Source organism: Grampus griseus (genome assembly GCF_964374135.1).
Source record: "Grampus griseus genome assembly, chromosome: 20".
Taxonomy (NCBI): domain Eukaryota; kingdom Metazoa; phylum Chordata; class Mammalia; order Artiodactyla; family Delphinidae; genus Grampus; species Grampus griseus.
Window position 1 is genome coordinate 26,920,130 of NC_139014.1, and position 16,732 is coordinate 26,936,861.

Sequence of the window (16,732 nt, forward strand, 5' to 3'; positions counted from 1 at the left end):
CCACGGGGAGTGGGGGAGGGAAGGCGGGGGACGTGGGGAGGGAAGGCGGGGGACGTGGGGAGGGTGGGACAGGGAGGGGCCGAGAGCGCCGGGCGGGGGCCCCGCCTCCTCTCGCGAGACTCCAGACCCACGCTCCTGAGTCGCGTTTTTCGAAGCCCTAGCGGAGGCGGTGGGTTGCTCCCCCGGGTGTCTCCAACGCGTTACCGGCACCTTCCACTGAGTCTAGCTACTCAAATAAATACGAAATAGGGCTGCTATGAGGGATGAGTAGGCCTAAACTCAGTCCTCCGCTGCGCGGGCCTGGAAACCGCTCTCCCGAGGGCCGAGGGGCGAAGGGAGCGGAGCCGAAGTGACTCAGGGCCGATCCGAGGGTCGGGGCCCAGTGAGGACTTGGGTAAGTGGGCAGGAGCTGAGGCTTTCCAAATCAGTGAGAGCAAAAGGTGGGAGTGAGGGAGTGGAGACGTGCATCTGGGGGCTAAGGGACAAACTCTGGGTCCTTGACGCCGCTTTTCCTGACCCCCTGATCTACCAGGAGCCCCCCGGATTACTGTTTCCCAGACTCGATTCGCGATCTCGCCGAGGGGGCAGAAAATATTTAAGTGCTGACAGCTTTTCGTTGTCGTTGTTACACTAGAGACAAATAGAAGACTATGTGTAGAGTGGCTTGTGTATGCGTCCTGGGCAGAGAAACTTCTTGGACTGGGTTAATATTAACTTAGAGGCTCAGAAAGGACACTGATTCCCTTGGGCAAAGTGCTGGTGCTGGCCAAAGGCCCTTCCCTCTGACCCTCTCCTGAGAAGCAGAGCTGCTGACAAGCCACAGCGTGCCATCATGTACTCGGTTCCTACCCTGAAGGCTTTGGAGGCCAATATAGTTGTTGGAAAGTATTGTGCCTATGAAAGTCTTCACGATTTTAAGGATCAATACATTTGCTGCTCTTACAACTAACTACTCCTGGTAGAATAGGCTAGAGCTGTGATACTGATCTTTAAAAAGTATTTTGGTCACCACATGAAACCGTAGAGATTCGCAACAAAAAACCTCATAGTGCATGCAACCCCTTAGCCACGTTGACTTAACGACATTGTGTGGTCACTGTTAGGTTAGGTAACATAGTAAACTGGAAGAACCATTGTTCAGTCCCAAAGGTGTGATTATCCAGTAAGTATTTATGTCTTTGGCCATGTTAGGAGAGCAGAACAGTGTATGGTCCTTAGCTTAAATTTAATAGGCATATAGGATGTGCATGTAGGTTCTGACAAGTTAGACTACATAGCCAAAACCTGCACATTTTTAGAGAATCTTGTGTTTTATGTAAAACGCTCCCAAGGAAAAAGAATACTGTGGCTTTTAAGATCTGTAGGTGCTCCTCTAAAGACTATGTCGGTTAATGTGCCTACTTTATACCTTTTAAACTTACTTTGGATGACGGTTGGTAAAGGACATTGAAAATGACAAGTTCAATATATAGGTGCTAACTTTAATAACTTTCATTACTGAGTACACACTGGGTACTAGCAAAGAAAGAGTATTCACCCTGGGGGTTTAAATCTAAGTTAGAAAAGGCATTAAAACCCAGATATAAAACGTAACAAAACGAGGAGACCAGAACAGTCTCTTTCCATCTGAGATTACTTTCCCTGATTTGGATTTGAGCACACTGCTTAGTATCTTTGGACAATGTTTCACATACTATAGGTATTTAATAAGTACTTATTGTAAGGTTAAAAAGCTAATTTTGCTTGATAAATTGCTCTTTCTCAAGGAGGTAGCCTGGGCGCTACAACTGTGATAAAACCAACATTTGAGGGGAAAATGCTTAGAAAATTACTTCCCTGTAAAACAGTTTTTAGACGTTTTAACTATGTATCTTCATTTTAGAGCAGGCACTCTTTTTCGCTATTGGTCTATTTTCAACTAAGCAAATATAATATTTAGTGCTGCAGCAAATATTTCATGACTAAGTATCTGCCTCAGAGAGCTTACCTTTAATTAACAAAATAAATGATTGCATAAAAAAGCCAGGGGCTTCCCTGGTGGCGCAGTGGTTGAGAGTCTGCCTGCCGATGCAGGGGACACGGGTTCGTGCCCCGCTCCGGGAAGATCCCACATGCCGCTGAGCCTGCGCGTCCGGAGCCTGTGCTCCGCAACGGGAGAGGGCACAACAGTGAGAGGCCTGCGTACCGCAAAAAAAAAAAAAAAAAAAAAGCCAGTTGTTGCCTTTTTTAAATTTCGATATTGGCAATGTGAAGGGCAAGGGTAAAGAATTTTAAAGGCCAAGAAAGAGTGGGCAATCAACAGCAGAAGATATTTTGCTGGTACCTCGTAAAGAACAGTTGGTGTGATGGAGATGTGGTAAATTATCAGCAAAATACCATTCTTTTTCTTCTCTGGGAGGTCAACAATGTGTGAGAAGCCAAGCACAAAACTCCGACATAAATGAGATATGACTAGTCTCCAAGCTACCTGAGTTTAAAAGAAAAGAAGAATATTGATTTGAAAAAAAAAAAAAAAAAAAAGAATATTGATTTGTTCCTTATACTCCTATCTTCATAGACTATACACAAATTCCTAGGGAGCAAAGTATGTTTTTGTATAATTTATACAACCTATTGGACAAGGTGCTCAATAAAAATTGTCATTTTCTGAACACAAAGCTATTAATATATATGTGGTAGACATCCCCAGTTTCTAATTGTGTAAAATTAAAGGCATGGGAATGAGTCACTTACTGAAGGTCATAGGATAAGGTCCTAGACTGGATTATATTCTTCCTTTCTTCTCTTTCCCCCTCGCTTCTCTGTCCTCAAAATTGACAGCTGAAAATTCATTAGAATACATACTGTTGTTTTCAGTGTAATAACCACATTGTTTTATGTGGTAGCAAAATCAACAGCAGGATGTTATTTAAATTGCCACAGTTGTCCAGATCTGAGTATCTGTGAATTGGGTTTTCTTTTTCATGACCTGACAGTGGGAAGTTGTGTTCTATCTGTCAAAAACAGAGGTACATTTTCCCCACTAAACAAATTTTAAAGGAAAAATAAGATCCACAAGTTAAAATGTAAGCTCCTTGAGGGCTGGATCTTATTTTCTTTTGTCTCCCCCGGGACCTATATCTGGCCTACTGGAACTCAGTAAATCTTTATTGAATGATCTCTTTCTCTTCTATAAAATCAAGTCAGAATGGTCTTTTTTTTCCTTATTAATTTGTTTCTATTAATGCAATTTCATTAGCTTTCTCTTACATGACTTCCCTAACTGGAGGTGGAATAAACACACAGTACATTTCATTCTTAGTTGTGATTCAATGTCTGTAACTGGGAGACAAACTTACTGAGAGATATTTAAGACCTAGGACAAGAAGCAGCAGACCAATTAGACACATGCTCATTGTCATCAAATACTTTAAATTACTATTTTTTTAATGAGAGGACAATATGGTTAGAGCCTCTCAGCCTCCTATGAATGCTTTGAACAGGTAAGTTGTAGGATATTAGCACTGTGACATAGCAGGAAAACCAATCACCTTTCCTAGTCATGCTTAATTTACACACTATGATCTTATTGATTAAATTTCAAGGTTTTTTTTTTTCAGTCTTTATTGAATTCGTTACAATATTGCTTCTGTTTTACATTTTTGTTTTTTTGGCCCTGAGGCATGTGCGATCCTAACTCCCTGACCAGGGACTGAACCCACACCCACTGCATTGAAATTCGAAGGCTTAACCATCGGACTGCCAGGGAAGTCCCTCAAGTTTTCCTTTTTTTTTTTTTTTTGCCGTACGCGGGCCTCTCACTGTTGTGGCCTCTCCCATTGCAGAGCACAGGCTCCGCACGTGCAGGCCCAGCGGCCATGGCTCACGGGCCCAGCTGCTCCGCTGCATGTGGGATCTTCCCGGACCGGGGCACGAACCCGTGTCCTCTGCATCGGCAGGCAGACTCTCAACCACTGTGCCACCAGGGAAGCCCCAAGTCTTCCTTTTTAATTGAAAATAAAATCTGACTTTTGTTTTTATAGCTATATAACTGTTCAAAAGACTGATTTTTTTAGGGGGAAACTTCTTTTAATAATAGATTACCTCCAAATATAACTGATTGTAGTTAGCAAGGATAAAATGCCACATAAATACCAAATTAGCCATCATCAATATAACAAATTGAAGTAAACTAATTAGTATAATAGTCATATTTGCTGTTTACCCCCACCCTTACCAGCATATGCCCCTCTAGTCCGTAGACACACAAACACTAACTCCTCGTCCCATCCATCAGCTCTAGCTCAAAAAATACCATCTGTGGGGAAAACTTTCTTGACTCTACTGTAAAGTCAATTCTTGATTTGACACTCCTGGCAACCTATACTTCATGACTTAACATAGTTTATAACAGTTGTTTAATGTGTTTCCCCCATTAGATTGCAGGATCCAAGATATCAGGAAATTTTTGCTTATCATCCCTAGCAGAAAGTAGGCTAAAAAAATGACTAGTTTTGCCTTGAGGCAACAGCTTTGTCTCAAGGCAAAACTATTGTCTCATTAATTATGAAGTATATAAACCACAACAAATAATTCCATCTATTCTATGGAGGATTTAACTGTTTTCTGACTTTATAAGTATTTGATTTTAAACATTTGCTTTCTTATACTGAGGTTTCTTAAAGACTAAAATTGAGCAGTAGTGTTGACAGTTCCACAACTGAGATTTTAATGTAAATGTTATAAAATACATACAATAAAAAATACAGAATAATAGGTGATATAAGATGGAAAGTAGGGGCTTCCCTGGGGGCGCAGTGGTTAGGAATCTGCCTGCCAATACAGGGGACACGGGTTCAAGCCCTGGTCCAGAAAGATCCCACAGGCCACGGAGCAACTAAGCCCGTGCACCACAACTACTGAGCCTGCGCTCTAGAGCCCGCGTGCCACAACTACTGAGCCCGTGAGCCACACAACTACCGAAGCCTGTGCGCCTAGAGCCCGTGCTCCGCAACAAGGGAAGCCACCGCAGTGAGAAGCCCGTGCACCGCAACGAAGAGTAGCCCCCGCTCACCACAACTAGAGAAAGCCCGTGTGCAACAATGAAGACCCAGCACAGCCCAAAATAAAATAAATTTATTTTTAAAAAAAAAAGATGGAAAGTAAAAATCCTCCTCCTCACCCTCCAATCTTCCAGTATCACAACTGTAAACACAACAGTTTCTTTAAAATACTGAAATTTATAAATATTCTAACAAGTCAAGAGGCTTTGTTTCTTCTGTATTGGTTTGTTTTACATGGTGTTGAGATACATTTAAAATATTAAGCATCACTACTGTTAGAGTAGGAATGAAAATTTTATAATAAAATACACTTAACACTGAGTTGCCAAAAGCCCATTTTGTATTTATTCTTCCTCATTAAAATAATATTGCTCAAAACATATACTACCTGTACTGATCACCAAAATTTTACCGTCTTATCTTGCAAGTGCAGCACATATATAACTAAGCAGTTGGTAAACATGTAGAGATTGAGTACAAATAAGGCCCACAAGGTACTGCTGTGTAATGTATCTACCAACAGGTTGACTAGGCCAGTTGTTACATTTGACAGCAAGAAAAAAATTAACTGGTTTCTGTTCATTGCTGTGATTAAACAAAGAGTGGGTTCCTTTCTTTCAGCTTCAGAGACTAGAGATTCTGAATACTTTCTATTTGCAGCAGGTGACTGGATAATTTTCCAAGAACATGGTACTGTTGCCCCTTTAATTAGAAATTTGGCAAAATTCAAAATTATATCACCCAGTAATAAACTACTAAGAAGGATCAGGCAAGAAGCAACTATCCAAATACAAAAGGCTAAATTGGCCATTCTTCGAGATGCTACTTCTACATTTACCTGAACTATGTAAAGAGATATGAAGAAGCCAATAGCTGTCAATAGAATACAACATGCTACTTTTATCCAGTCTTTGATATGTGATCTTTTTTTAAGTACGTATGATCCTGTTTGAACACCAGCCATGTGTATTGCCACATACCCCAAGGTAGAGCTTATTCCTTCTCGGTTGGCATTTAATAAACCAACCCTTGTGCCACTGCCATCACTGCCATACAAAATTAACCTTTTCAGTGGGGTAAAATCAAGGGCTAACTGGTAGAATACAGTAATGCTGATAGCCACAATCCAGGATTTATTTAGGGGAAAAATAATCAAAAGCAGTGATGTTATCAATTTCACAACTATTAAGGTAAAGAAAAAATTCCAGTGAACTCCATACTCAGTTAAATGTTCCTGATAGCCTATGGATTTTATAATGACTAATCGTCCCACTCCTAGGAAGACTAATGGCCAAACAGAGTACAATGACTTTGTAAGATAAAGTCTGGACCCTTTTGTATATTTTCTCCTAACCTCTGGACAAACCATTGCAGTCCCAAAAATAAAGCCTCCTACTCCAAAATCCATTGCTCCTGTCCCGTAGAGCTCGGTTTTGGCAAATCTTCTGGGAAAAAGAGGGAAGTCCACAGCCAAAATGGCAACAGCAGTAAATGCACTGTTAATTACACGGAAACAGGAGATGGCTGGAATGTATTCTGATTCTATACTAATTTTCAAGAATTTTTCAAGGATTTTCCCGACAGGCATTCTGGCATAGCAAGTTCTCCTGCAGTATGTTTCATAGAGCAGCCCTGCCCCAAAGATAATTACAATGAGATACTCAAGGAGGACAAATGAAGCGAAAATGGTCAAAGTGGTCACCAGGGGAACTATTAGGAAAGCAAAGTCAATGAAGAATCGAGTTCTCCAGGTATGTGAAGAACAACATAAGTGCTGTGAGACAATGATCAGGAGCCCTCTACACAGGATACAGAGTGCAGGTAAGCACAAGCCCTCGGTGATTTCCAGCACGCTCGTTCCATTGTGGTTACTGACAAAAGCTTCCTTCATCTGCTTTTGAGACATTTTTTCTTCTTCCTGTGAAAACAAGAGCAAAGGGATGGGGCTAATCTGGCAGTCCAGTAGTTAAAGACTCTTTGCTTCCACTGCAGGGGGCACGGGTTTGATCCCTGGTAGGAGAACTAAGATGCATTTGTGGAAAGCAACGTTCCTGTGGAACTGGCATATATATGTACATGACTTGGTAATTTGCATAAATATGCACCTGACTTGATTTTACTCTTATTCCTGAGTTTCGGAGCAGAACCTAGGACTTGCGATTCCCCTTACAAGGACTGCTGGAAGAAGCCTAACACTAATATCTGAGGATAAGAATGTCATACTAATAGTATGAAATTACTGGTTAAAATGTTTTAGCTATTCTCAGTATAAGACAGACTCACAAAGAAAGTGAATTTGAGATACATAACCTGAGAGTGGACTCACGGTAGGATAGAAATTCCTACTACAAAGCATGTAAAGGTCATGAAGATAATATAATGAAAATTGAATATACCTCACTAATGATTTAGAGTCAAATCTGAGACGGGAGGAGAAGAGGGACAGGGAAAGAGAAGGTATTTAAGTATACTTTGGAGTTGGGGGCCCGGGTTTCTGTCCTGAGCCTCTCTGAACCTCCTGCCTCTAGTACAAAATGCGAATCCTCCAGTTATCTCCTGAGCCCCAGGCTACTCCTTACCTCATTTACAGGTTAAGGTGTAGGTAGGTAGAATGGATGCTAATCGTGGAGGAGGAGTAGGGGCCGTAAAGTACACACTAGTGTTAATTGTTTTAAAGGGATATAAAACACCTCTCTGCCACATATCCATGTCTGAAACGTGGCACCTGGGAAGAACACATTTGTTGGCCAAACAAGAACCATATTGAATAAAAGAATGCATGCATGCGTAATGGCCTATCTGGGCCCAGCAGCATTACCTCCCGAGAACAAATCGATCCAAACCTGCTGGCCTTTAAAAATAAAAGAGCGCTTTTCCCGACAGACACGCACCCCGGCCGCGCCGGCCGTTATACCTCACGTGTTCTTGGTGGTCTCTGCGCCCAGAGGTAGAGGGACCCGTAAGAGTGCCGGGGCACGGGATACCCCCGCAAGGGCGGGACACGCGCGAGCCAGCCGCTTCCGCCTCCCGAACAGCGCTTCCGGCCGACGCCGGGCGGCCTGCGTTTCTGGGCCGGCCCCCCGCGCGCGTCCCCGCCCACGACGGTGCGCGTTTCCCACGCCCAGCAGGCTCCCCGTGCGCGTCCTTCCCTGTCAAGGGCTTGCCTAGCCCAGGTGCTCTCGGGCCTTGGCCTTCGGCAGGTCGGTAAGAGGAGCTCGGGCGGGAAGGGCGTTTCCCGCACCTCACTACTGGCCCTCAGACCCCACGGCGAGGCCTCGTCAGTGGGGGGTGGGGGTGGCCAGGGCGCCTGGTCTCCCTACGGCGAGACCCACAGCCCCGTCAGGGCCCGGAGGCCCTGAAGCCCTCCCTCCCTTCTCTTCTGCATCTTACCCCAGGTTCTCAGAATATTTTGTCCTGGAGCAAGCCCCCAACTCCGGATGCCGGCGCCCCGGACGAGCCACGTGCGCCCCGCCCCAAGGGAGGAGCGTGCCGGCTCCCAGGCACTTGGCCCCAGCTGCAGCCCGCGGCTGCGACCCGGCGTTCCCTGCTTTTCCTCCTCTCCGGCTGGCTCCTGACCCCGCCTCCGCCCTCCCCTACCCGGGCTCTTCCCGCCGCCTCACCGGGCCCGCCCGTCTGCCTTTCCAGTCTGGCCGGCGGGGGCCGCACGCTGGGCGGCTCAGGCCGTGGGATCGGTGAGTGCCACCCCCAGCCGGGTCCGAAGCCCTTTGCGTGCCCGAAGGGACAGGGGAGGCCGGTGGGCCCCCGCGGCGCTGGGGAAGAAGGGGGGCGTCTCTCCCTCCCCTTTCCAAAGCGCCGTTTCCCTTCCCTTTGCCTTTTCTTTTTGACCCTCTCGTATCCCAGGAAGAGGTAGCCCAGCTCTTTGCCTTTTTCCAGAACAAGAACCTTTCATAGTCACTCACCACCGAGCCGGCAGGAGGCGGCCCGGGGTAGGGGAAAGGTCCCGCTCCTCTCCTCTCCTTGGCTAGGGACCTGGGAGGGGGCGGCTGGCCCCGGGAGGCGTCGGGGCAGCCGTGCCCTTGGCTGGGGTCACGTCCACCTTCCCAGGAAGGACATACTGTCCCCGTGCCAGGTGCTTCCGGAGCGGCATCCCAGCCCTGGGCCCGGCGGGCACCTCGCGGGGACAAGGAGTGTCCGTTCCCGCCGGGAACCTGGGGGCGGGGCTCCCAGGACCCTTACCCTGCTCTTCTTGTCTGCCCTCCCACTGTCGTCTGAGCCGAGGAGAACCGGAGGCTGGAGGGGAGGAGGGACGGGGAGAGCTGTTGTTCAGGTTGCCACCTGCCCTGACTAGGGGTTTTCATCTATTCATTACCGTCTCCCTCCTGCCCACAGTGGTCACTCCCTTACCAGAAATTCTTGGCTGGTAATCGCGAAGCCGACAGGGAGCAAGAGCTGGGAGAACTGGAGAAAACCGCTCTAATCTGACTTGATTCTGGCAAGAAGTGGACCCTGCGTCATAATAACCAGCATTTGCAAAGCGGTCTCAGAGGTACTATCCCATTTGATCCTTAACTCAGCATTGTGAGGTCTGGGTATTAGTAGTCCTTTTCGCAAATGAGGGAACGGAATAAGGCTGCTTTTGAGGGGTTGTGGGCTTTGGATTCTAACCCTACAATCTGTTGTGTTCCCCCCTGATCCTCTCTCTTAAGATGAGCTTCTAGTTGAGGGAACTTTGTTGGCCTTGAGTCTCTGGAGCCCTCTGCGTGGCTGTCCCCTGGATGGGGTCCAGCCAGTGTCCAGGGTGAATGTGTCCACCACAGTCCTGATGCCCTCTTCTGCCTGAATTGTCGTTTTTCCAGTTTCCATGGCAGCCCCTATCCCTGAGGTCTTTCAAAGGCTGGATGTATTCAGGGGCTCAAGAAAGTCTCCACCAAGGTCAATTCATTACTGACACCCCTCATTCTCATCCTCATCCTTCCTTGCTGGGAAGGTGTGAAGCCTGGGAAATTCCAAGTTTGTGAGTCACTTACAGTTTTTCAGAGATTGGCCTAAGCTCAGCTTCACAACACCGGCTCTCTCGGACGGGTTCCCCTCCTCTGAAATCTTCGCCTTCTTAAAGTTGACACTGAACTGTTCCACTTGATTAGTGCTCCCAAATGGATCCTCCATCCTTAGTACTAACAATATTTCCCCTCTGAATGAATATTCGGAGTTGTACTTTGTAGGGTGCTTTCACCTGGTTGCCCTTCACAGCCACTCCTTGTGAGGTAGACAAGATGAGGAATGAAGGTGCGTGGGGAAGGTGTGATGGCTTACCAGTGAAGTACTGAGCTGTGGCTTCCGTCCCACACAGCAACTTTCCTGGAACATCAAAAGTTGACTCCAGTCTCCCTGCCCCACTGACTACTGACGGTACTAAGACAGGACATTTCTGTGTGCTGGAGAGGATAGGGCACGAGGCATCTCTGTCTTCCGGTGTCCTCATCCTGCATGGCACGCTGACTCAGAAGATTTGCAGCCCCACCTCACACCCCGTAGTAAAACTGGCCCTGAAGGAGCCCAGGGCGCCTCTGGAGGCTCCTGTAAGTTTCCCCTGTTCCCTCATCGGCAGGGGGCGGCACAGACTCTCCCTCTCTGCCCAGGCTCACCCGGGTTCTCATTTTGGTTCTTCCCGTTTGGTGTGAGGAGCAGGAGTGAGTCACCCTGGAGAAGCCATCACCTGTGTGTGCCCCTTGTCTTCCCTCTCATGCCACAGGCTCTAGGGTGATTTCGTCTCAGAGATTCCTCAAGAACTGAGCCCTTTGCAGGACTCATGCCCCAGCCTGTGCCCCCATGACCAGGTGGATAGCACTCCTTGTGCCTGCGACCCAGAACCCTGGCTGACCACATTGAAGCAGGATGCTCCAGCAGGTAAACCCTCACCCTTCGATAACCCTGGCCCTCAGGCACCTCCGCATCTTTCATTTACCTGAATGAAGCTTCCACTGCTCTGACCTGGAAAGAAGGGAAAGACCCCTTAAAGGTCTTTCTTCTTTTCTGTCTTCAGATAGTCATTCCAGTGCCTTTCACCTGTTTCCAAGAAGCTCTTCCTGATACCTAATTTGAATCTCCCCTGTTGTGGTTTTTAGTTCTTTTCCCTGGGATGGGTAAGATGGGCTGGGTGAGGGAATCCTTAGGGCGTTTTGGTGACCTTACAAGCCTGAGCTGGTGAGGGAGTCCTGAGAGATGTCCCTCACAGCCTGAGTTATTCAGGCAAGGAAGGCTGTGGCCTCCAAGAGGAGGTGTTCCTTGAAGCTGAGCCTTAAAGAATAAGTAGGAATTGGGACTTCCCTGGCAGTCCAGTGGTTAAGACTCCGCCCTCCCACTGCAGGGGGCACGGGTTCAATCCCTGGTTGGGAACTAAGGTCCTGCGTGACATGCAGTGTGGCAAAAAAAAAAAAAAGTAGGAATTAGCCAGGTGGAGAAGGAAATAAGCAGTCCAGGCCAAGAGGTCAGCCTGTGCAGAAATGTGAGAGAAGAGGACCTATGTGGAAATATACAAGAATTCTGATGAATGGATCATGGAGTCCACGGTGGGTTGCTGTAGGGACTTGAAACCTGCCCTTACTCCAGGCCTCAGCCTCTGAAAGGCTTCTATGGCCCCCGTCCTGCCCTTCACTGTGGAGCCCTATCTCATACCCATATCATCCTTCACATGCACCTCTTGGTCCAAAGACAATGCCAGTAGATATTTGCTGAATTTGTATTTACTGAGTGTTGCCACTGGCCTGAGGCAGATGATTCCTGCCCTTTAGGAGATCACGGTCTAGTGGAGTCCTAGGCAGGTAAGGCAGGATAACTGAGAGTGAGGTCAGCCAGCCTCAAGGGAGTCATGGTAGACTCTGCTACTTGACCTTCTCCCAGCCTTTTGGCTGATGAAACAGGCTTGAAGGCTGGAGAGAAGCATGCAGGACAGTCATCTGCTCTGGGCTTTTTTTATTGTCCATTTTTGACTCATTTCTTATTTAAAAAGCAGTAACATTTATCGTAACTGTACTAGCAGCTGCTCTGTGTTGAGCCCTTGCTGTATAGTAGGCACTGTACTAAGCATTTTACACATATAATTTTGTTTAGTCCTTGAGAAAGATACCATATTATATATATAGTGCTATTATATCCCCATTTTGGAGATAAGGCTCAGAGCAGTTAAGTGACTTATTCAAGGTCAAGTTCATTATAAGCAATGTGGGAAATATAGGTAAGCAAAAAGAACATTGAAGTTACCCATAATTGTACTGCCCAGAGATAACCGACATTTCAGAGAATATCCTAGATTTTTTTCCCTAAATATGTATTTTTAAAATATTTAAAGGTATCATTCTCTTTGTAATCTGCTTTATTCCATTGTAAGGATGTACTATAATTTAAGCTACTATTTGGACATTTGGGTTATTTTCAATTGTTTTGCAGTTGTAAATGTCTCTATATATACTGAACATTTTTATGACCTTTGCATAGGATCATGTTCTAGAAGAAGAATTGCAGGCTTAAGGGACATACGTAGTTTTAAGGCCTTTAATATGTTATTGCCTAATTAGAAGGACTGCTTTTAACAAAATTATATTATAATAGCTAACTTTTGGTGGAAGAGACCAGATGCCTTTCCTAAATACTTTATGTGCTTGTTAGCATCTATGAGGTAGATGCTACCACCATTCCCATTTTACAGATGAGGAAAATTGAGGCACAAAGAGATTAAGAAACTTACACAAGATTGTACAGCTAGGAAGTGGTAGAATCAGGATTCAAACCCAGGCAATCTAGCTTTCAAGTCCAAGTCAAGGACCATGATACTCAGCTGCCTCTCTGGAAGGATAAGAGCTGTTCATAAATTATGGATGAGGGACTTCCCTGGTGGTGCAGTGGTTAAGAATCCGCCTGCCAAAAAAAAAAAAAAAAAAAGAATCCACCTGCCAGTGCAGGGGCATGGGTTCAATCCCTGGTCCAGGAAGATCCCACATGCCGTGGAGCAACTAAGCCCGTGCGCCACAACTACTGAGCCCGTGTGCTGCAACTACCGAAGCCCACGCGCCTAGAGCCCGTGCTCCACAACAAGAGAAGCCACCGCAGTGAGAAGCCCGTGCACCGCAACGAAGAGTAGCCCCCACTCACTGCAACTAGAGAAAGGCCGCGCGCAGCAACAAAGGCCCAGCGCAGCCAAAAAAAAAAGCAAAAAAAAAAAAAAAATTATGGATGGCTTTGTGAGTGATTTTCTTTTTTCCCGTAGAGCAGAGGGATTCGCATAGACCCAGTCATGCTCTGACCTTGGCAGTTATCCTGGAGGCCAAGAGCCTGCTTTGTACATTCATCATCGTGGGCCCAAGTTCAGAGAACAAGCAACATCTTTGGAAAGAAACTATTACTGGGCCTCTCAAATGACACTTGCCTCCTTGGCTTGAGGGTTTGAACTCTAAGGTTAAGTAGTATCATTAGAAACCCACACATTATATCACGGACCCCTTCCTCCAGAAGCAGATTTCAGCCAAGTTACTGTCTTCTTTTATTACTCACACCATCTTTCCTGCAGCCCCCAGAGAGAAAAGAGGAGCAATGGGATCACAGGAGGAAAACAGGGAGAGGAAACATTTGGAAAGTGTTGGCATCGAGGATGGGCAAGGGAGAGGGAGAAAGGGCCACTTCCCCTTGGTGCTCGTTCTTGGCCTCATCTGACTTCTGAGCCAGGCTTCTTCTCAAGTAGACCAGGGCAGCAGGAGCTAATTAATTAACCAGGCTAAATTTAAGCCCCAAGAGGCAGCTGCTGAAGGCATGGGGCTACCTCATAGCTGAGTTTTCATCTCAAACTGAGTGGTCTCTTTCAAAAAAGGGCCAAACCATGGTTCTTTTCCTTTGCAGTTCTGTAGCAGCCCCCCACCTTGGGCTCCACCCCTGCCAGCCCAGTAATGCTGGTAGCTGGCCCGGCTAGAAGCTGGAACTCATGGCAGAGGAGAGGGAATAGCATTTATTGATTTACTGAGTACATGTTATGTGGCAGGCACTTGACTAAGTGCTTTGTATATGTCTTCTTATTTTTCTTCCAAATAGCCCTGTGAATTGATTTTATTTTTCCTAATTTACAAATAAAGAAGCTGTGGCTCAGAGAGGTTAAGTAACTTACCGAGTCTCACAGGCCTAGTAAGTGGCAGAGCTGAAGTTTGAACAACCAGGCTATGATACTAGAGGCCTGTTCTCTTTCTGCTGTACAGGCCCCCACCCTTATGTAGCTGCCAGCTGGTCTGAGTCCCAGCTCTCCTGGCCCTGTTACTCCCTCCCAGGTTAATGGCCACAGTTCAGGCTCTGATGCCCACGGCGGGGAATCCCTCAGAGAAGATTTGCAGGAGTTCCTGGGCGGGGAGGCCCCGCTGCACCAGCTGGATGACCTCACCAAGGTGAATCCTGTGACGCTGGAGACAGGTATGGGCCCCCCCTCTCCTCGAGTGTGCCGTCTCCAGTGGGTGGAGGTGTGATGAGGGTATTCAGCACTGCTGCCCCTGGCCAGACTAAGGCAGGCAGGACTCCTGACCTGGAGCCAGACCTCTGCCTGGCAGCTGCCCCCGGGCTCCCCAGTGCAGCCTTTGCTCCAGATGTGGGGCTCGGCTTAATTAGATCTTGTACCTACTCTTCAGGGAGCTGCTGGGATCTAATGGCTCTTGGCTAATTGCAGAGGGAGCGCTGTTAGGTGGGTGTTTGTATGTGCAGTTATGTCTCCATTTGAGCCAGAGTTTGCTAAAGGCACCTCTGCCTCAGTCCTGAGGTGTCTGCAGGCCCGGTACATGGCAGACACGTTCTACACCAGCGCTGGCTGCACCCTGGTGGCTCTGAACCCCTTCAAGCCCATCCCTCAGCTCTATTCACCGGAGCTGATGCAAGAGTACCACGCTGCTCCTCAGCCCCAGGTAAGACTCACCGCTGCCTGTGGCCTCAGGGCTCCCCCTCCTCCCCTAGGCTACCCTGTCCTTATCCATGTATTCACCAGCCAGGTAGTCATTCAGAGTCTACTGGTGCCATGGCCCTGCCCACCAGGAGCTCACAGAAGTTTGGACATATACCAGTAGGTGCAAAGTTGGAGATAAATATTTGTTCAACTGATTTTGGAACTTAAAATAGGGACATAGGACAGGTGATTTTTATTTTCTTTGTAAGTTTATTAGTAGGAAAGAATTTATAAGGGTACATTTGTGTATTTAACAAACCACTCTTTTGGGAAAAGGATAAAATGACATGTGATAAGGATTGCCCTAAAAAATTCAGCACATGTTCATCTCCACTGATTGGAATACCAAGTAACTTCTTTTTTATATAAATTTTGTTTATTTATTTATTTATGTATTTTTGGCTGTGTTGGGTCTTCGTTGCTGTGCGCGGGCTTTCTCTGGTTGTGGCGAGCGGGGGCTTCTCTTTGTTGCGATGCGCGGGCTTCTCATTGCGGTGGCTTCTCTTGTTGCGGAGCATGGGCTCTAGGCTTGTGGGCTCAGTAGCTGTGGCTCGCAGGCTCTAGAGCACGGGCTCAGTAGTTGTGGCGCACGGGCTTAGTTGCTCCGCGGCATGTGGGATCTTCCCGGGCCAGGGCTTGAACCCGTGTCCCCTGCATTGGCGGGCAGATTCTTAACCACTGCACCACCAGGGAAGTCTGCCAAGTAACTTCTTGTGGCGGTGAGGATGGAGCTGGTGCGGCAGGGAATAGACCAGTTGATGTTAAAGTGCAGGGAGAAGCAAGAGCAGACTTGCTGGCCAGAGGGAGGTATTGCAGAGAGGCAGGAGATGAGATAAGCCAGGACTGTTGAAGGGTCTGATGCACCATAGCAGGCAGAGTGTCCACAGAGGTTCTTCATCAGGCGTGGGGGTGGGGCTGTGAACGGAGCCGACTGTGGGGATAATTACCTTGGAAGCTGGGGGAGTTGGGTTCAGGAAAGTGAGACAGGAGACAGAGAACAGTTGGAGGCTTTGTAACAGTCCAGGTGGGAGGTGGATGGGGTGAGGGCAGGGGGGAGAGAGGGACGGTTCTGACACCATCCAGAGTGATGTCCTATCAGTCATTCCTGGCCAGGTGGTGCTGCGTGGGCTGTGCGTTGTGCAGGTTGCCTGGCTCACGCGTGGTTAGCGTACAAGTGGAAGCCAGGAGAGGCCTGGCCAGAGAGCCCATATCTGACTGACTCTCTGCTTCCTCAAAGGCAAAGCCATGTCCTGGTCCCCTCTGTTTCCTCAGTGCCCAGCACATTGAGGGCAATTAATACTCGTTGATGGAAAGGAGAACAGTGACTTTGGAATTCAAATCACATGGCTGCACTTATTTGCTGTGGGGACTTGAGAAGGTTATTTAACCTGTCTGAACCTCAGATTTCTCATCTATAAAATATAGTTAGCTATCCAACTAATGTACAGACTTCTTAGGCAATACCTTGTAAGAAAGTTCTTGTAAATTGCAAAGTACAATAACATAAAATAATAAATAGCAGAATAAGACTGTTGAGGTAAGATAAGATGGGAGGATAAAGTGTTAATGTCATAGACTGGTCAAGGCCAGCACTGCTTCCGAACTGAGAGAAGATGAATGGGTAAAGCCCACAGTTGGGCTAACATTGTTACTTCCAGGAAATTTTTCTAGACAAAGCCTCTGCCACTGCTGTGGGCAGCCTCCCCATCTCAGCCGTCATTGGATCAACCACTCCTTGAAGATAGGCGTTTGCTCACATGAC

At 47.1% G+C, this 16,732-nt stretch overlaps 2 protein-coding genes across 5 annotated transcripts in view; one reads left to right on the forward strand and one right to left on the reverse strand.

The window, feature by feature from the left end:
- Positions 1 to 4,870: 4,870 nt before the first annotated feature.
- On the reverse strand, positions 4,871 to 8,514 carry PIGW (phosphatidylinositol glycan anchor biosynthesis class W). Of its 2 annotated transcripts, none has more exons than XM_082678998.1 (2): positions 8,433 to 8,514; positions 4,871 to 6,960 (listed from the first exon to the last, which is right to left on the reverse strand). In XM_082678998.1, exon 2 carries the CDS (start codon positions 6,946 to 6,948, stop codon positions 5,440 to 5,442), a length of 1,509 nt encoding a protein of 502 aa, XP_082535124.1. In that variant the 5' UTR covers positions 6,949 to 6,960; positions 8,433 to 8,514; the 3' UTR covers positions 4,871 to 5,439. The 2 variants fall into 2 exon arrangements, with proteins under 2 accessions (XP_082535124.1, XP_082535123.1); XM_082678997.1 differs by lacking the exon at positions 8,433 to 8,514 and adding an exon at positions 7,957 to 8,044.
- The window catches only part of MYO19 (myosin XIX), a 34,622-nt gene continuing 26,401 nt past the window's right edge, over positions 8,512 to 16,732 (forward strand). For 2 of the 3 annotated variants that reach the window (XR_014298314.1, XM_082678995.1), the window contains exons 1-5: positions 8,512 to 8,734; positions 9,393 to 9,549; positions 10,756 to 10,910; positions 14,312 to 14,450; positions 14,784 to 14,932. Coding sequence is in view for 1 of the 3 variants with exons in the window: in XM_082678995.1 (XP_082535121.1) it covers positions 10,899 to 10,910; positions 14,312 to 14,450; positions 14,784 to 14,932 (300 nt within the window). In the remaining 2 variants the exon portion in view is untranslated. Of the gene's footprint in view, positions 8,735 to 9,392; positions 9,550 to 10,519; positions 10,583 to 10,755; positions 10,911 to 14,311; positions 14,451 to 14,783; positions 14,933 to 16,732 lie in introns of those variants that run through there. The other variant, XR_014298315.1, reaches the window with a different exon arrangement.